This window comes from Chenopodium album, chromosome 20, assembly GCF_948465745.1.
Source record: "Chenopodium album chromosome 20, dcCheAlbu1.1, whole genome shotgun sequence".
NCBI classification, from domain to species: domain Eukaryota; kingdom Viridiplantae; phylum Streptophyta; class Magnoliopsida; order Caryophyllales; family Amaranthaceae; genus Chenopodium; species Chenopodium album.
Window position 1 is genome coordinate 1,327,260 of NC_137853.1, and position 19,878 is coordinate 1,347,137.

The following is a 19,878-nucleotide window of genomic DNA, read 5'->3' on the forward strand; positions in this document are numbered from 1 at the left end:
ATGTCAACAAGTAATGTGACCCCGTTGCCATCCCTACTAACGCCACCCGCCGCCAATCAACCACCAACGAGTCAGCCCTCGTTAAAGCCATCATCAAGCAGCAAGCTAATCCAGATATCAGTCCTTAAAAAGGTATTGCTTCTTCTTTTATTCTAAGTTTTGCTTATTTCTTCCCGTCAAAAAAAAAAAATGTTTTATTTATTTCTTACTTCCTACTACGTATAGCAGAACAAACCTTTTCATCCTTAAAAATTCACTTCATATTAAATTTTATTTTGTTATACTTCCTCCGTTCTCTTTACTTTTAGTTGTAACAATTGATAATTTGCAATATTTAAGTACTCTCATTTGACTAACATTGTTAATTTATATGTTGGGTGACTTATAATTATATGAAATCTGGTTAAATTCATCTCTATTTATATTTTCACGGTATAAAAGTTTTATACTTTATATTTATCCGTAATTAGAGATATTAAGGCTGAAACTATACATTGACAAACCTAAAAAATCAAAACATTGAAACCAAAAAGAGACGGATCGGATGAAGTATTAAGTTTCAAATGAAAATAATAATCACCTTTTTTTTTTTTTTTTTTTTTTCTTTTGGTAACAGGCTGGTGCAGAATTTGTGGGAACATTCATATTGGTATTTGCAGCAGCAGCAGGGCCAATAGTAGACCAAAAATTCAGTGGAATTGAAACATTAATAGGAAATGCAGCATGTTCTGGGCTTGCAGTTTTGATACTAGTTTTATCAATTGGGCACATTTCTAAGGCCCATCTAAACCCAGCTGTAACACTAGCATATGCAGCCCTTGGACATTTTCCTTGGGCCCAAGTTCCCATTTATATTTTGGCTGAAATTCTTGGTTCTATTTCTGCTTCTTTCTTGCTTAAGGCTGCTTATGACCCTTTTATGTCTGGTGGTGTTACCATGCCTTCTGTTACTGTTGGACAAGCTTTTTTGTTGGAGTTTGTTGCCACTTTTATCCTCATGTTTGTTATTATCGCTGTCGCGACTGACCATACGGCTGTAAGTATTTTTTTTTTTCGGTTTAGTTCTGTTCCTTTTTAGGAAATAAGCCCTCCTCTCGAGGGGAAATTAAACTCTGATGTTATCATTTAAACACGTAATGCAACAATGTAGGTGGGTGACTTAGCGGGTGTTGCAATTGGTGGTGCTGTCATGCTTGACATACTCATTATAGGGTGAGTTGTTTGCAATTATACAAGCTCTTACAAGATTAATTTACACTTGTACAAAATGTAAAAAATAATGGTACAATTTTAAAATAAACGCACAAAGTTAACACCTTGCTATTACACACGTGCATGTATCGTTACAACATTAAACTAAATTAAATTGAACTGAATTTGAACACACGCAAAGCCTACGTACATAAATGATAGCTAATATGTAAAATGTTGCAGGCCAATGACAGGTGCATCGATGAACCCGGCTAGGACACTAGGACCGGCCATAGCAACAGGAAGGTACCGTGGAATATGGATATACATGGTGGCTCCACCCTTGGGTGCTGTTGTTGGTGCAGCTGTTTATGCACTTATCAAGCTTCCCAAAGAGGACTGATTAATTTTTTAGGAAACTTCAACTTAACATACATACACAAACTGCAAGCATTACATTCATCAATTTTTAATTCTAAGCTCTTCCCAAGGTAAAATCTAGGAAGGGCATTACTCGTGTAAAAAAATCACTACGTATTGCTTTTGAGGTAATTTGTTATATCGTTGAGGGTGATGAGCATAGTTAGTCACTTTGTCATTTAAGAGGTGACAATCTTTATGATCGGTATTATGAACAATTTAATGTTTTAGAAGTTAAGCTTAGATTTTATGTAAAGCAAATCTCATTGTATAGATACAATCATACAATCCTTAATTTTCGTTTTTGCCCCTTTTTTCTTGTTAAATTGGTGCTTGATGACTAGCAAATTAATTGTCATCTTTTTATAATAGTATGTTAGTATGTACGTATGACGTAACATTGATTAGAAGAGCCAAGACTATGTACTGTATATTGAGGTTGCATCATCCATTCATCAATATATTTAGCATACAAAGGTTTTCACCCGAAAAATATGAGATAAAATCAAAAGATACACCAAATATATTCTTGTACCAGTCTAATAATCCTATAAATAAGAAAACAATCAATCAAGATATATCATACCAGGTAAAAATCGGTAAGGGTGGCTCAAAGCACCCAAAAAATTTGGGATAAAATCAAAAGATACACTAAATATAAACAAGAATCAAGGTATATCACGAAATATTGTCCTAATATTCCTAACAAATATGCACCTATAAATAATTCTAGTTAAACCCGTGATAGTACTCAATAATACACAATAATAATTGAAAAAAAAAAAGCACGAATAATATTTACTCTTTATCCAAACAATCGCAAACATAATGGCATCAAGAACTATTTATTCTTTTGTCATCGTTGTCTTTCTATTGATGTTTGCAAATTGTAAGTCACGCAACTATTTATTCGTGTTTGCATCAAATAAAAATAATAATAATAATAATTCGTGTTTGTTTGAGTGCCTGCTAGTTTAGGTTTCTATACCAATTTATTTATGCACATTTGAGTGGTTATAATCTTAGCAATGTAATTGTTTTGCTTTTGCTTAGGGATTGTTCAATATCCTGAATTTCTAGATATAATTTAAAAAGTAATGTAGCATAATAGCATATGTTATATTATTATAATTAATTCTTACGTACCCTACTTTATGCATGCATGTAGGTGATAACGCTGAAAATGAATTTGGATCAGTGAAGTTAATGAGCAGGAAAATTGTAGTACCAGAAACTATTCTTTGCACACAAAAGCATTGTACTTATGGAAATTGCTGGTGTTGTTTGGATACACAATGTTTTCATACTCAACCAGAGTGCAATGCTTTTGCTAGCTCTAATAAATGTAATCCTGGTGTGTGAAAAAATCTACAATGGCATTCTTTAAAAAGCCACCAATATGTAGATGTGGCGAAATCTAATTGGCTTTCATTTTCATTTTGGATTATTTTTAATGTCCATAATGTATTAAATTATTCTTTTTAATATGTATTTTTTTTAAGCATTACATTATTATAAATTATGTAAAACTATTTTTATAATATTAATTAAATTTCGAAATTAAAATTAAAAATCGCAAAGTTAAAATTGTTCATCAATGTTTTTTATTCATGTCATAGATTAGCAACCCATTCCCAAAATCATTTGAAATGCTTTTTTTTTTTTTTTTTTTTTTTTTTTTTTTTTTTTTTTAAAGAGGCGCTCAAAGAGCAATGTTCTTCATTCATGTCATAAATTTAGCCATTTGTATTAGATTTACAACTAAAATGCAGCTTTGTAACCTATATTCATTTGTTAAATCTTTGTCCATAGCAAGTAAATCCCTTGCTACATCATTGTATACTACTTTCAAGTTCATTAACTGACCATTCTATTTCAAATAGTGAGAAACGGTCAGTTAGTGAACTTGAAAATTATTTTATTACCTATTGTAAAATGTTGCAGGCCAATGACAGGTGCGTCGATGAACCCGGCTAGGACCGACCATAGCAACAGGTTGGTACCATGGACTATGGCCTGGATATACATGGTGGCTCCGCCCTTGGGTGCTGTAGTTGGTGCAGCTGTTTATGCACTTATCAAACTGCCCAAAAAAGGACTGATTAACCTTTTTAGGAAACTTCAACTTAACACACATACTCCCTCCGTGTTTTTTTTAGTGTTACAGTTTGACCGGCATATAGTTTTAGGCAATTTAATTTACTTAAATAAAATAAGAGGTAAGTGGGGTAGTTAGAATATTAAAAAATTGTAGAAAGATAGTGGGTTAATAATTTATTGAAAATTAATGAATGTGAGAGGAAATATATAATAAAAAAGTAGTAGGACCATAAGAGGATAGAGATATACGTAGTAATATTTTAATGTAGTTTTTTGTCAAAAAAAGAAGTATAACACTTATAAAAACACGGCCGGATTTAATAAGTGTAACACTTATTAAAACACTAAGAGCAAACACAATGGTTGCCCACAACCATTGTGGTTATTGCTTATTTTATTAATTTCTATTTCTTCCACGTCACCTATAATCACTCTTATACCCATTTAATAACCAATGTCTCCCAATAGTTAACCACGACTTTTTGGTTATACATTTTCTCTTTCTTATTTTTACCCAACTCCACCAAATAATCTCTTTTTTAAATCCTATCATATACATTTGCCACATTATCAAAGACACCCATCAAAAGCAAAAAGTGGATATTATTTTAATCAATAACCAAAACTTGTACCTGGTTATTTTCATAACCTGGTTATTACTTTTTTTCAACAAAACTTTATCTCTCTTCATTGTTTTAATATTTTTTCACTTTCTCGGTCCCCATAACCAACCAAGCCAATTGGTTAATGGCTGGGTTTGCTCTAAGGGAGTACACAAACTCACAAGCATTACATTTATCAATTCTAACTTCTAAGCTCTTTCCGAGGTAAGATCTAAAAAGGGCATTGGTTGTATAAAAAAAAATCTTGTTCTCATATGGGGGTTTAGATGACATTTGTCTCATCATAATATTTCGGTGGAATATACTACGTACTAATTTTGGGGTGATATGTTATATCGTTGAAGGTGATTAGCGTAATTTGTCACTTTGTCATATTGCTAGCTAAGAGGTAACGGTCTTTATGATTGATGTTATGATAAGTGTTGCACATCAACAAAACACAAACTAATACAGTTAGGACTATAAGTCTATTCATCTTTTTTTTTTTTCTTTTTTTTTTTTTTACGAAGATCATTTTGTTGTTAACATTTCAGAATTTAGACATTCTATTTGCAGTTATTGAGGTAATGAAGTGACAATGACAAGATTCTTCAAAAATTTAGTGAACATCCACTAGATTACGAATGCATTATAATAATGAAAGATATCAACGCAAGATTTTTGGGGAAAAGGAATCAAATGTGACGAAAATCTAATTATGCAATGATAAAGTTGTTTTCACAAGTAATATTCTTCAGGAAATAATAAAATGTAATTTAGACCCAAATAATTAAGCACCCGTATAAATGTATAATACTCCGTATATCATTAGCAATCGAAACAGCAATGAAAACGTGATAACGAAGCCGAAACCGAAACGAGAAAGAAAATGTGAAATGTACCAAGAACGAAACGTTTGAAGCCTTCAAACTCAGAGTATCATTTTTTGTGTACCTAAGTAAGCTCATTAAATTAAGCCAACTTGATTACAAAAATGTCAATGATATACACTAGAAGACTTGAAATTGAATGGTATATTCATCGTAGAATTAAGATACGAACTGAATTCCCTCCGACCAAATCTATTCAATCGACCTACAAACCATCCAACCGGCCTCACAACTCCAAAATATTCAGTGAAATAATTTACAGTTGGTGTATATCCCTCATGTCACAATATTTACCGTATACAATTAGCTGCAATTATCAATTGAAAGCGAGCAGGTAATTTGTCATACCAAACATCCTTTGAATCCCTTTCTAAGCATTGTTTCATCCAAATTGCGTCCAATAAAAACCAGTTTGTTTATCCTCTTTTCATCCGGAGTCCATGTTTTTCCCGGGCAACCATCTAACATAGTGTGAACACCCTGAAGAACCACCACCATAAACCTAAGGTTCAACAATTGTGCAATGATGACCAAAAACTAAAATAGAGGAAGAAATTTATGGTCAAATACCTGTAGAACATAGCGCTCATCAGATCCGTTGACTGATAAGACTCCCTTGTATCTGTACAAGTCTTCTCCCTTTTCCTCGATCAGTCTTTCGAGCCAATCGTCAAGCTAATCACAAAGAAGCTCAATTTTAAACACTAAGATTCTCGAGATAAATTGGCACTAAGGTTCTGATCAATGAACGGCACTAAAATGGTTGCTTTATGCTTTGAAAAGTTGAAAGTTAAGTAAGCCTCCTATCTCAAGATAAAATCCACTAATAAGAACTGATTACTCATTACTTTATCATTATGTATGAGTAATCCCTCTTACAGTTTTTCATAAACAATTACCAAATTGAGAAGAGAGCATAACTAGTTACCTCATCAAGATCAATAGTTCCTTCTGAAACAATGCTCACACTAGACACAGCAGAATCATGAGTATGATCATGATGATGATGACCCTGGTGATGCTCTGTTACATTCAACAAGACAGAGGATAATTAGATGAGCAATTACTATTTTACTTGTAGATCATCCATAGCAGTAGTAAGATGAAACCGCGGAAGTAAATATAGCATGGGAGAATTATATATATGGAAAAAAAATCCATGAATTTACTTTGAATTCCTGCAAGGAATCAATACTTAGGGAAAGGGCAGATTAGTCATAGTCTATTAGTAGTAACTTGGGGAAAGGGCATTTTGTAACTTGACCCCTCATACACAGCTGTATATGTTCAAAATACTCCTAAAAAATCTGACACCTAGACACCTACTTATCTCCAACCTTAGTCGTGAAGCTTACTAACATAGTACAATCAATCAATCAAACAAAGCCTTAATCCCATAAGTAGGGTCGGCTACATAAACCCTTACTAACATAGTACGGAGTACAACTAATGTTAATTTGCAATACAAATCTATGCAACAGGCTAGGCTTTCAACAACTTTGAATGTTAATGTTTCCAAAATCAAATCATGGATCAGCAGTCACCACCAATGATTTTTACCAGAAACCAAGGATATCATGCGGCTCATGCCAACAAAAGATCTATGCAAGCCTTGCAGAGTAGTGCAAGCTACAGATTATACCACACTAAAAATCACCAATCAGCAGAGTAAACAAACTTTCATAAATATTTACTACATATCATGCATTCATGCTACAGATACATCAATTATTAAAATTGGAAAGAAGCAGTGATGTAAGATAAATGTTAACAACTAATAGTAGAGGCGAAAGTTGTTACTCTACCCTAGTAAAGGCAGCAACAAATACCACCTTCCAGCATTAGAATCTTATGCAGAGAGAGTAATGACCAAAACATTGATAAATGACAGAAAAACAAAAAAGTTCCTCACCATGTCCCTTTATATGTTCATGACTAGCACAATGTGAATCATCTGATCGGACAGCAGATTCAACCCTGCAAATTCCAAGAGGGAAATAATATCACGTTGCTTGCTCCAAAATGACAATTAATTATCATACTTAACTAATCCTCAATGAACATAAGATAGAAAGAGACAAAATATTGAAGTTGCATCTGAGTAACTGTAGTTACAACCAGCACTAGCAAGTCTCAACTCTCAAAGTATGACTCATAAATCATAAGGATCACAGACTGCAAACAAAACCTGACCTGTCAAGATCATATCCACCTACTCCTAGAACAAAGTCGATGTCAACAGCTCCATATTTTGCGTGCTGTGTTTGTGCCATTCCATTTATATGCTGCAGAAGAGACAAAGAATACAAGAGATAGAGTGAGTTCATCTCAATATAAGATTCCTACAAAGGGCACTAACTATTTAACTGTATAGCCTTTCATGGCTTTGAAACAATATCCTCACCGGTTAATCCTGAAGGAAATGTGACATAATCGAACCAAGTACTGATTTAATTCAAAGTGTTAAAAATATAACAGTTATAAAATGTAAAAAACAGAAGCTTTTCCCTAGACCAGTCTTATTTCATGCAATGCAACACAGCACAACAGCAATTAAGAACTCTCACACTGTAATGAAATTAAGAACTTCCTAACTTCCTCAAAACTTCCAGAATATCAACAGAAATTATTTTGAGGTCTGACAATCTTGCATTATCTCTGCATAATGCTAGCCGATATTGCAAAATCCTTGGAACCATGAGTATGAAGCAATGGTGACACTACTAAAGAGGACAACAAGAAAGAAATGTTCTCTCACTACTGTATAAAATGTTCAAATAAGAAGACTAATGAGAAATCAGAGTAGAAAGCCTACCCTGATTTTCTTTGTCAACACTTCCAAGTCAGCCTCGGAAACCAAATCAGTCTGCAAAGTCATTACAATTATGATAAATGAGTACTGCAGCACAAGCATACAAACCTTTCATTGTCAAAGCAATAAATAAAGTTACAGAATAGTTGCTGAACAAGTAGCAAAGCTTCACAAAGTACCTTATTTATGATAATCCGGTCTGCATAAGCAACTTGTTCTACAGACTCATTCACAACAAATCTTGGTTTAATTTCATTCAAATGTCTTGTGGCATGTTTAGAATCTACCATTGTTACAACACCATCTAGCTTTACATAACGTGAGACCATCTCATCACTGCAAAATGTCTCAATTACTGGACCTGGTTTTGCAAGACCTGATTGAGAAATGTAAGCCACGAAGGTCAGTAGTTAATATTAATGACTTTGCAATCTAGGAAACTGAAAATTTTGATAATCAAGCACAGGAAGCATGCTGCTACTTTTTTCCTCTAACCCCACCTAATAAGGTAAAAAGACAGAAAGACCTGAATAAATCTCTGTGAAAGCCACAGAAAATTATCTATTTAGATAAGAAAAACAAAGAGTAAATTATATGGGTTGACAAATAGAAGACCAGAATAAATTCTTCAGTAGGAGCAGTTGTGTCCTAAGAGGCTAAGAGTTCCTTAGACAACATAGGTTCTTAATTTAACAAAAGAATTTATGTTATAATTCATATTAAGAAAATCATTATCACATTGGAATTTCCTTTCCCTTTTCCAACCCTGTGAATACAATTGTCATGACCTTAGAGCTGTCAAAATCTGACCCGACCCGAGAACCCGACCTGAACTGGCAATGATCTGAATCCAACCTGTACCCGGACAATGGGATGAAACTAATAACTAGTAATTCGACCTGAACCTGACCTGATGTTAACCGACAACCGATTTGATCCAATACTTTTTGACCTGAACCTGAACCCGAACCTGCACCCGACCTGAAAGTAACTGTCAACCGATTTAATCCGACCCAACAACAACCCGAACTAGTACCCGACCCTATTAAAACTTGTACCCGAGTCATGGAAGGTTTAATAAAATTTATATGCCTTTTGTTCAACTTATATACTAGTACAAATCTGTAAACCCACAATCCGATTCAGCTTGTATACCTTTTATTCTCTATTACTCATATATAGGTTTAATAAAATCTTGATAATGCTGATCAAATTATGAAAGGCGTAATGATATAGGTTCAACTTGAACAAATCGATATTTATTGGAATTGAAATTGAACCAAAACCCAACTCAACACTAACTCGAACCCGAATGTACCATCTATTAACCCACTCAAATCTGACTCACACACAACCCGAACCTAAAATTGAATCCGATCTGAATTTGACTCGAATTAAACCCGAGGAACCGACCTTAACCGACAATAATCTGAATCCATCCTGTACTTAAACAATGGGGTGGATTATAGCCTTCAATTTTGCCATTTTTCGCCACCGGGCCTCAAAACCTCAAAATTTCCATAAAAAGCATGGATAATAGCCTTCAATTTTGTAATTTTTGACATTTTTTTCGACCGGAAATAAAATTGCCGAGATGTTTACCATGGTCCCTAATACCCTTCGGAAGTCCAATTAGGTCGGTGGAACCATCCAATATGCCCTCAAACGGTCACTTTACCCGTTCGCAACTTGCGCCGATTTTGTAGACTCAAGCCTACCACGGACGTTTACAACAACATATAATGATCATATAAGGTTTCAAACGGCATTATATGACCCCGAGATGTATCCCTTAGGGTCTCAAGGCTTTTCGCCACCAGGCCCCTAAACCTCAAAATTACCTTAAAAAACGTGGATTATAGCCTTCAATTTTGTAATTTTTTAACCTTTTTTCGTCCGAAAATAAAAATTACTGAGATGTTTACCATGGTCCCTAATATTCTTCGGGAGTCCAATTAGGTCGGTGAAACCATCCAATATGTCCTTAAACGGTCATTTTACTCGTTCACAACTTGTAGTGATTTCGCCAACTCATGCCTACCACGTACATTTATGACAATATATAATGATCATATATGGTTTTAAACAACGATATATGACACCGAGATGTATCCATTAGGGTCTCAACAATAAAAAATGCTGAGATGTTTACCATGGTCCCTTATATCCTCCGGGAGTCCGATTGGGTAGGTGGAACAATCTAATATGTCATGAAACGGTCATTTTACCCTTTCGTAACTTGCACCGATTTCGTAAACTCAAGTCTACCACGGACGTTTATGTCAACATATAATGATCATATACGGTTTCAAACGTCAATATATGACCTCGAGATATATCCCCTAGGGTCTCAACAATTTTCGCCATCGGGCCCCGAAACCTCAAAATTCCTCGAAAATCGTGGATTTTAGCCTTCAATTTTACAAGTTTTGACCTTTGTTCGCTAGAAAATAAAAATTCCCGAGATGTTTACCATGGTCCCTTATACCCTCTAGGAGTCCAATTGGGTCGGTGAAACCATCCAATATGCCCTTTAACGGTCATTTTACTCGTTCAATACTTTTAGTTATTTCGTAAACTGAAGCGTACCACGTACGTTTATGACAACATATAATGATCATATATGGTTTGAAACGGCATTATATGTCATCGAGATATATATATATAACCCCTAGGGTCTCAACACTTTTCGCCATGTGGCCCCGAAACCTCAAAATTTCTCAAAAAACGTGGATAATATCCTTCAAGTTTGTAATTTTTTTTGACCTTTTTTCGCTCTAAAATAAAAATTGTCGAGATGTTTACCATGGTGTCTAATACCCTCCGGGAGTACAATTGGGTCGGTGGAACCATACAATATGCCCTAAAACGGTCATTTTACCCGTTTACAACTTGCACTGATTTCGTAAACTCAAGCCTACCACGTACGTTTGTGACAACATATAATGATTATATATGGTTTTAAACGGCATTATATGACTCCGAGATGTATCCAATGTATCAAGGCTTTTCGCCACAATACCCCGAAACCTCAAAATTTCCTAATAAAGCGTGGATTAGCCTTCAATTTTGTAATTCTTTGACCTTTTTTTTCCCGATAAATAATAATTTCTGAGATGTTTACCATGATACCTAATACTCCCTGGGAGTCCAATTGAGTCGGTGGAACCACTCAATATGCCCTTAAACAATCATTTTACCCGTTCACAACTTGTAGTGATTTCATAAACTCAAGCCTACCTCGAAATTTTATGACAACATATAATTACCATATATGCTTTCAAACGGCATTATATGAACCCTAGATGTATCCCTTTGTGTCTCAAGGGTTTTCGTCACCGATCCCGAAACCTCAAAATTTCCTCAAAAAGCTTGGATTAAAGCGTCCAATTTTCTAATTTTTTAACCTTTACCCGAAATAAAAATTAACAAGATGTTTACCATGGTCCCTTATATCCTCCGGGAGTCCAATTGGGTAGGTGGAACCATCCAATTTGTCATTAAACGGTCATTTTACCCGTTCGTAACTTTCACTGATTTCGTAAACTCAAGCCTAACACGGACGTTTATGACAACATATAATGATCATTTATGGTTTCAAACGTCAATATATGACCTCGAGATATATCTCCTACTGTCTTAACACTTTTCAACATCGGGTTCCAAAATCCCAAAATTTCTTCAAAAAACGTGGATTATAGCCTTCAAGTTTGTAATTTTTTTGACCTTTTTTCGCTTGAAAATAAAAATCGTCGAGATGTTTACCATGGTCCCTTATACCCTCCTGGAGTCCAATTGGGTAGGTGGAATCATCCAATATGTCAAGAAACGGTCATTTTACCCGTTCGCAACTATCACTGATTTCGTAAATTCAAACCTACCACGGACGTTTATAACAACATATAATGATCATATATGATTTCAAACGACATTATATGACACCCTATATATCCCTAAAGTCTCAAAACTTTTCGCTACCAGCCAGAAACCTCAAAATTTTCTCAAAAAACGTGGATTATAGCCTTCAATTTTGTAATTTTTTTTACCTTTTTTCACTCGGAAATAAAAATTGCCGAGATGTTTACCATGGTCTCTAATACTCTTTGGGAGTCCAATTGGGTCGGTGGAACCATCCAATATGCCTTTTAACGGTCATTTTACCCGTTTATAACTTGTTGTGATTTCGTAAACTCAAGCCTACCACAGACGTTTATGACAATATACAATGATCATATATGGTTTTCAAACGTCAATATATGACCTCGAGATAAGGGGTCTCAACACTTTTCACCACCAAGTCCCGAAACCTCAAATTTTCCTCAAAAAAGCGTGTATTAGAACCTTCAAGTTTGAAATTTTTTTTAACCTATTTTCCCTCGGAAATAAAAATTGTCGAGATGTTTACCATGGTCCCTTATACCCACTGGGAGTCCAATTAAGTAGGTTGAACCATCCAATATGTCAATAAACAGTCATTTTACCCGTTCGCAACTTGCCCTATTTCGTAAATTCAAACCTACCACGGACGTTTATAACAACATATAATGTTCATATATGGTTTCAAACGGCATTATATGACACTGAGATATATTTCTCAGGTCTAAAAGCTTTTCGCCATCGGACCTGAAACCTCGAAATTTCCTCAAATAGCGTGGATTATAACTTTCAATTTTTTAATTTTTTGACCTTTTTTTTGCTTGGAAATAAAAGTTGCCTAGATGTTTACCATGGTTCCTAATACTCTCTGAGAGTCTAATTGGGCCGGTGGAACCATCCAATATGTCCTTTAACGGTCATTTTACCCGTTCTCGACTTGTAGTGATTTCGTAAACTCAAGCCTACCACGGACGTTTAAGAAAACATATAATGATCATATATGGTTACAAACGGCATTATAAGACACCGAGATATATCCTCTAGAGTCTCAACACTTTTCGCTACCGGGCCCCAAACCTCAAAATTTCCTCAAAAAGCGTGGATTATAGCCTTTAATTTTATAATTTTTTTACCGTTTTTCACTGGGTAATAAAAATTGCCGAGATGTTTACCATGGTCCCTAATTATCTCTGGGAGTCCAACTGAGTCGGTGGACCATCCAATATGCCCTTTAGCAGTCATTTTATCCGTTCACAACTTATTGTGATTTCGTAAACTCAAGCCTAACACGGACGTTTATAACAACATATAATGATCATATATGGTCTCAAGATATATCTCCAAGGATCTAAACACTGTTCACCACCGGGCCTTGAAACTTCAAAATTTCCGCAAAAAGCGTGGATTAAAGCATTCAAGGTTATTACTTTTTTGACCTTTTTTCGCTCGGAAATAAAAATTGTCGAAATGTTTACCATGGTCCGTTATACTCTCCGGGAGTTCAAATGAGTAGGTGCAACCATCCAATATGTCAAGAAACGGTTATTTTACCCGTTCGCAACTTGCACCGATTTCGTAAATTCAACGTTTATGTCTTTATGACAACATATAATGATCATATATGGTTTCAAACGGCATTATATGACACCAAGATATATCCTTAAGGTCTCATCACTTTTCGCCATCGGGACCCGAAACATCAAAATTTCCTCAAAAAACGTGGATTATAGCCTTTAATTTTGTAATTTTTTTGACCTTTTTTCGCTTGGAAATAAAAATTGCTTTGATGTTTGCCTTGATCCCTATTAATCTCTAGTAGTCCAACTGGGTCAGTGGAACCATCCAATATGTCCTTTAATGGTCATTTTACCCGTTCACAGCTTGTAGTGATTTCGTAAACTCAAGCCTACTATAGACATTTATGACAACATATAATGATCATATATGGTTTCAAACGGCACTATAAGACACCGAGACATATCCCCTGGAGTCTCGACACTTTTTGCTACTGGGCCCTGAAACCTCAAAATTTCCTCAAAAAACGTGGATTATAGCCTTTAATTTTGTAAATTTTTCGACTTTTTTTCAGTTGGAAAAAAAAAATTGTCGAGATGTTTACCATGGTCCCTAATACTCTATGGGAGTCCAATTAGTCGGTGGAACCATCCAATATACCCTTTAACAGTCATTTTACCCGTACACAACTTGTTGTGATTTCGTAAACTCAAGCCTACCACGGACGTTTATGACAACATATAATGATCATATTTGGTTTCAAATGTCATATATGACCTCGAGATATATCTCCTAGAGTCTCGACACTTTTCGCCACCAGGTCACGAAACCTCAAAATTTCCTCAAAAAATGTGGGTTATAGCCTTTAAGTTCGTAATTTTTTTTTGACCTTTTTCGCACGGAAATAAAAATTGTCGAGATGTTTACCATGGTCCCGTATACCCTCCGGGAGTCCAATTGGGTAGGTGGAACCATCCAACATGTTAAAAAAAGGTCATTTTATCCGTTCGCAACTTGCACAAATTTCGTAAATCCAAGCCTACCACGGACGTATATGACAACATATAATGATCTTATACGGTTTCAAATGGCATTATATGACACCGAGATATATCCTTAAGGTCTCATCTCTTTTCGCCATCGGCCCCGAAACCTCAAAATTTCCTCAAAAAGCGTGGTTTATAGCCTTTAATTTTGTAGTTTTTTGACTTTTTTTTCGCTTGGAAATAAAAATTGCCTAGATGTTTACCATGGTCCCTAATACTCTCTGGGAGTCCAATTGGGTCGGTGGTGATTTAACCGTTCACAACTTGTAGTGATTTCGTAAACTCAAGCCTACCACGGACGTTTAAGACAACGTATAATGATCATATATGGTTTCAAACGGCATTATAAGACACCGAGATATATCCCCTATAGTCTCAACACTTTTCGCTTCCGGACCCCGAAACCTCAAAATTTCCTCAAAAAGCGTGGATTATAACCTTCAATATTGTAATTTTTTTCCCTTTTTTCGCCCGAAAATAAAAATTGCCGAGATGTTTACTATGGTCACTTATACCCTCCATTGAGTCCAATGGGGTAGGTGGAACCATCTATATTATCCTGTAACGGTCATTTTACCCGTTCGCAACTTGCACCGATTTCGTAAACTCAAGCCTACCACGGACGTTTATGACAACATATAATGATCATATATGGTTTCAAACGGCATTATAAGACACCAAGATATATCTCGTAGAGTATCAACACTTTTCGCTACCGGACCCCGAAACCTTTAAATTTCCTCAAAAAACGTGGATTATAGCCTTCAATTTTGTAATTTTTTTTACCTTTTTTCGCCCGAAAATAAAAATTGCCGAGATGTTTACCATGGTCTCTTATACCCTCCGGGAGTCTAATTGGGTAGGTGGAACCATCCATATCGTCTTGCAACGGTCATTTTACCCGTTTGCAACTTGCATCGATTCCATAAACTCAAGCCTACCACAGACGTTTATGACAACATATAATGATCATATATGGTTTCAAACGGCATTATATGACCCCGAGTATTATCCCTTAGCGTCTCAAGGTTTTTCGCCACCGGTCCCCAAAACCTCAAAATTTCCTGAAAAAGCGTGAATTATAGCCTTCAATTTTGTAAATTATTGACCTTTTTTCGTTTGGAAATAAAAATTGTCGAGACTTTTACCATGGTCCCTAATACCCTCCGGGTCTCCAAATTAGTCGATGGAACCATCCAATATGCCCTAAAACGGTCAATTTACCCGTTTACAACTTGTAGTGATTTTGTAAACCCAAGCTTACCACGTACGTTTATGACAACATATAATGATGATCATATATGGTTTCAAACGACATTATATGACTCCGGGATATATCCCTAGGGTCTAAACACTTTTTGCCACTGGGCCCCGAAACCTCAAAATTTCCTCAAAAAGTGTGGAGTAGGTGTTAAAATTTAACCCGTCCTTAACTGACAATGATCTAAAGCCAGCCTGTACTCGAACAATGTGGTGAAACTAGTGACCTGTAACCCGACCTGAACCTCACCTGATCTTAACCGAAAACCGATTTGATCCAATACTTTATGACTTGAACCCGAACCTGCCTCCAACCTGGTAGTAACTGTCAACTGATTTAATCCGACCCAAAAACAATCCAAACCCGAACTAGTACCCGACCCAATTAAAACATGAACCCGAATCATGGAAGGTTTAATAAATTTTATATATCTTTTATTCAGCTTATATATACTGGTACAATTATGTAAACCCTCAATCCGATTTAATAAAACTTTTTGTTCAGCTCATATACCTTTTGTTCTCTACTACTCGTATATAGGTTTAATAAAATCTTGATGATACTTAATCAAATTATGGAAGGCGTAATTATATAGTTCAACTTGGTCATATCGATATTCATTAGAATTGAACTTGAAACAAAACCCGACTCAACATTAACCCAAACCCGAATGTACCATCTTGTTAACCCATCCAAACTAGAGGTGATAAAAAATCGGGCCAGGCCGGACCGGGCCTTAACACAGTTTCTTGTGTCCAAACCCGGGAAAAAAGCAGTGGGCTTGTCGGGCAAAACGGACTTTGCGGGCTTTTTTGGGCCGGGTTCGGGCTTTTTAACTAATTTGTATTTTTATGCTTGCCTAAACCCGCCCTATTTTCGGGCCGGATCGAGTCGGGCTAGCGGGCCGAGCCAATGTTGACCACTTCTAATCCAAACCCGATTCAACACACTCGAACCTGAAATTGAACCCGATCTGATTTTAACTCAAATTGAACTCGACCTATATCCGAAAAGATGAACGACCCGTTATAACTTGAACTGAAATTGACCCGACCTGAACCTTAACCTGATCTGAAACTAGATTGACCCGATATAAACTGATCCTGATTTAACCCGAGACCTAATTTGACCTGACCCAAACCCAACTTGAATAACTGAATTGACAGCTCTACATGACTTTCAATATATTGACTTTAAAACTTAGCCCTACTTGTCCCACTACATAGACCTAAGAAGTTAGCATAGCATCACAATCCATTGTTAATGCCTAATGGCATGATTAATATAGTTCCACTTTCTAAATATACGAAACTAAACTTGATTAGATTTGACCACAGTGACAAAAGGTGGGAATAGACTAACTATTATGGAGTACATATTTATTTAAATCATAAGAGATACTTAAGGAAATCAATCATATTTGTTGAGATGCGGGCTGAAGCAAATAAGATAATGTAAAAAACATGGCAAGAAGTACCTGTAGTCTCAATGATTATGTGATCGAATTTGTCTCGCCTCTCCTTAACTAGTTCCAGCAGCATTTTCACAAGATCGCCACGTACAGTACAACACAAACAGCCATTATTGACCATAACGATGTCATCTTCATTAGAAGACGAATGACTAGCAACCAAAGAACCATCAATGTCTACCTCCCCAAACTGGATACACAAAAAAAGAGTTAGCTAACAGAACACTGCGACGATCAGTTTTTCAGATGAGAGCATATGTGCCACTGTGGTCATTTGTAAGAATCACGGAATACTACATAGCAACATATCCTCTATAATTTAACAAAGGGAACAAAGTTTCAAACATTATTTATGAAACTATTACAGCTTTCTTTAAAAAAAAAAAAAAAAAAAAAAAAAAAAAAAAAAAAAAAAAAAAAAAAAAAAAAAAAAAAAAAAAAAAATTGTCTACAGAGATGGATACAAGGAATATCCAGGGAAATGACAAGTCAATAGATAAATGTAGCAATTCCTGCATAACATGAATGCTCTCTAGGTCATTGTAATATTAGTCCATTTAAAAAATAGTTAAGAGTAAACTGCACTAGTGATTCTTTTACATTTATTCAGTACTCTAGTTTTGATGAAAGGTAAAAAGGAGTTTGCATAGTATATACCTAGATACATCTACTAAGCTTGATATCATTTTGGCTACTTATCATCAAAACTTTTCTCTTCATATTTCAGTCTTCTCAGTTACTACTAGCCAAATGTTTAAAACTGCTGTCGTAATAGAACAAGTGCAAAGGCTATATACTCACCGTGTGCTGTATAGCCTTATGAAAGCATAAATCAAAAGATACTCAATGGTATCCAAATACATATGGCCTTTGCTTCTTGTTGTCAATATTGTTGCAATTACTTCTAATATAGGTTGATTATCTATTGTATCATTGTTGCTTCAATCAATTCTAATATTATTTGATATAGTCACTTGGAGGCCGAATCACTGTGAAAGTAACTCAAAAAACGGTAACTAATTCTAAATGCAGGTTTTTGTAGTATAAGAGTACACAACTATTAGAACCATCTATTAATCAATTAGCACAAGAGGCACATGTTTTCATACCTCATTTTCGATGACAGCGATGCGCTTCCCATGCTCAGCTGTTAGAATGTGATTTAGCAAAGTAGTCTGCCAAAATAACACCAAGCAAGACAATCTTATAAACATATGAAATAACAGCAACATTCCCAAATAATTGTAGAAACTTGCACTCCAAATTCAAAACCAACAACTTAAATTACAATATAATTGCTATAATTATAATCAAAATTAAAGTTCCATGCTTTTTTACCTTGACAACACTCAAAATCAAAAGAAATTAAGAAATAAATTCACAAATTTAACTCAACCCAGAATACTTAAGCTTCTAAAAATAACATAATTAGGCAAATGATCAAGCAACAATATAATTATGAAGTGGGTAATCTTATATTATACAAAATTAACAAATAAAAATTAGATTAAGAAGAGAGATATATATACCTTGCCAGAGCCAAGAAAGCCAGTGATAATGGTAGCAGGGACACGAGAATCGACCCCGAAAGCGGCATTTTGGAGATTATAATCAGGGAATGTTGACAAATTCCTTGAGTTTTTTCTGGGATTTCTGTGAAATACATTTTCAAACAATGTAGTGTGAATATATCTGAGAAATTGGTATGAAAATGGAGTTTGAAAAGAAGGGGTTTTGATTAAAGGGTTAAAGAATTGGGAAGAGGTGGTGATTTTTGTTGCAGAGGCTCTGTAAAACATGTAATTAGCCGCCATTGTTAAGTGATTTCCGAAGAAAATTTGGGGGAAATTTCAAATTTGAGTTGGAGTAGTAGTAAAGTGTTGGGGCTTAAACCCTAGAGAGAGAAGTTGGGAAGGGTAGAGAGAGAAAAGGGTTTAAGGTTTAGGTTCCCTTCTAGAGTTCTAGTTGAGCTTTAAACCTTTTAGGGAGTCTTGTATGACTAATATGTTTAACCATCGAGCTTGTTAGGTCCGGTCAAAAAAACAACTTAGGTCTGTTTATGCATTTTGTATAAGTTATTTCTTTAATTTTTGTAATTAAGAGTACTGTGTAATTTTAAAAGGTAACTCAAAGTATTAAAATGGTAATTTTAGAAATAAATTGACAAAAATGTTAGGCTAAGATAAGCCTTAGTCGACAAGAATAATTATGAGGATCGAATCCATTAAACGGAATTGAGGTTTGCCAATTGAGGATTGAAGAAAAATCTCATAGATTTGCAAATTGAATTTGCTCACTTTGGTGATTTAATTTAGAAAATAGTGAACAAATATAATAGTGAATTAGTAGGTATGATTGAAACTAGAGGATTGACCTTCCCAAGTCGAAGAGGCAATGTGCCTATGCATAATACTTGTATTACTCTCATCGATGAGCTCAAATTCAAGATTGACCAATGTTGAACGCATTCTTACTTTTAAGTCGTTAGTTTAATAATCCAATTGATTTTTAACAAATGATATAACTTGCATAACAATAATCTAGAACATGAGCATGAAGATGCTCGTTTGTATGTAAATGTTAATGGACAAAATATAAAAACGTCAAAAGAAAAAAATAATATAATAAAAAATCCAAATCATTTGTATACTTAATTACTAATTAGAATCATACCTATACATCATTAACAAATTA

General features: G+C 35.1%; 2 protein-coding genes across 2 annotated transcripts; one reads left to right on the top strand and one right to left on the bottom strand.

The window, feature by feature from the left end:
- LOC145599092 (putative aquaporin NIP5-1) lies at positions 1–1,594 on the top strand. Its single transcript, XM_081655504.1, has 4 exons — positions 1–132; positions 617–1,036; positions 1,151–1,212; positions 1,435–1,594. The coding sequence occupies exons 1-4, from the start codon at positions 1–3 to the stop codon at positions 1,592–1,594; spliced, it is 774 nt and encodes a 257-aa protein (XP_081511630.1).
- Positions 1,595–5,223: 3,629 nt separating this feature from the next.
- On the bottom strand, positions 5,224–19,081 carry LOC145598579 (uncharacterized). Its single transcript, XM_081654949.1, has 10 exons — positions 18,714–19,081; positions 18,294–18,359; positions 17,191–17,374; positions 8,195–8,391; positions 8,019–8,069; positions 7,397–7,488; positions 7,116–7,180; positions 6,132–6,226; positions 5,774–5,878; positions 5,224–5,683 (listed from the first exon to the last, which is right to left on the bottom strand). The coding sequence occupies exons 1-10, from the start codon at positions 18,996–18,998 to the stop codon at positions 5,546–5,548; spliced, it is 1,278 nt and encodes a 425-aa protein (XP_081511075.1). The 5' UTR covers positions 18,999–19,081; the 3' UTR covers positions 5,224–5,545.
- Between the last annotated feature and the right edge of the window lie 797 nt (positions 19,082–19,878).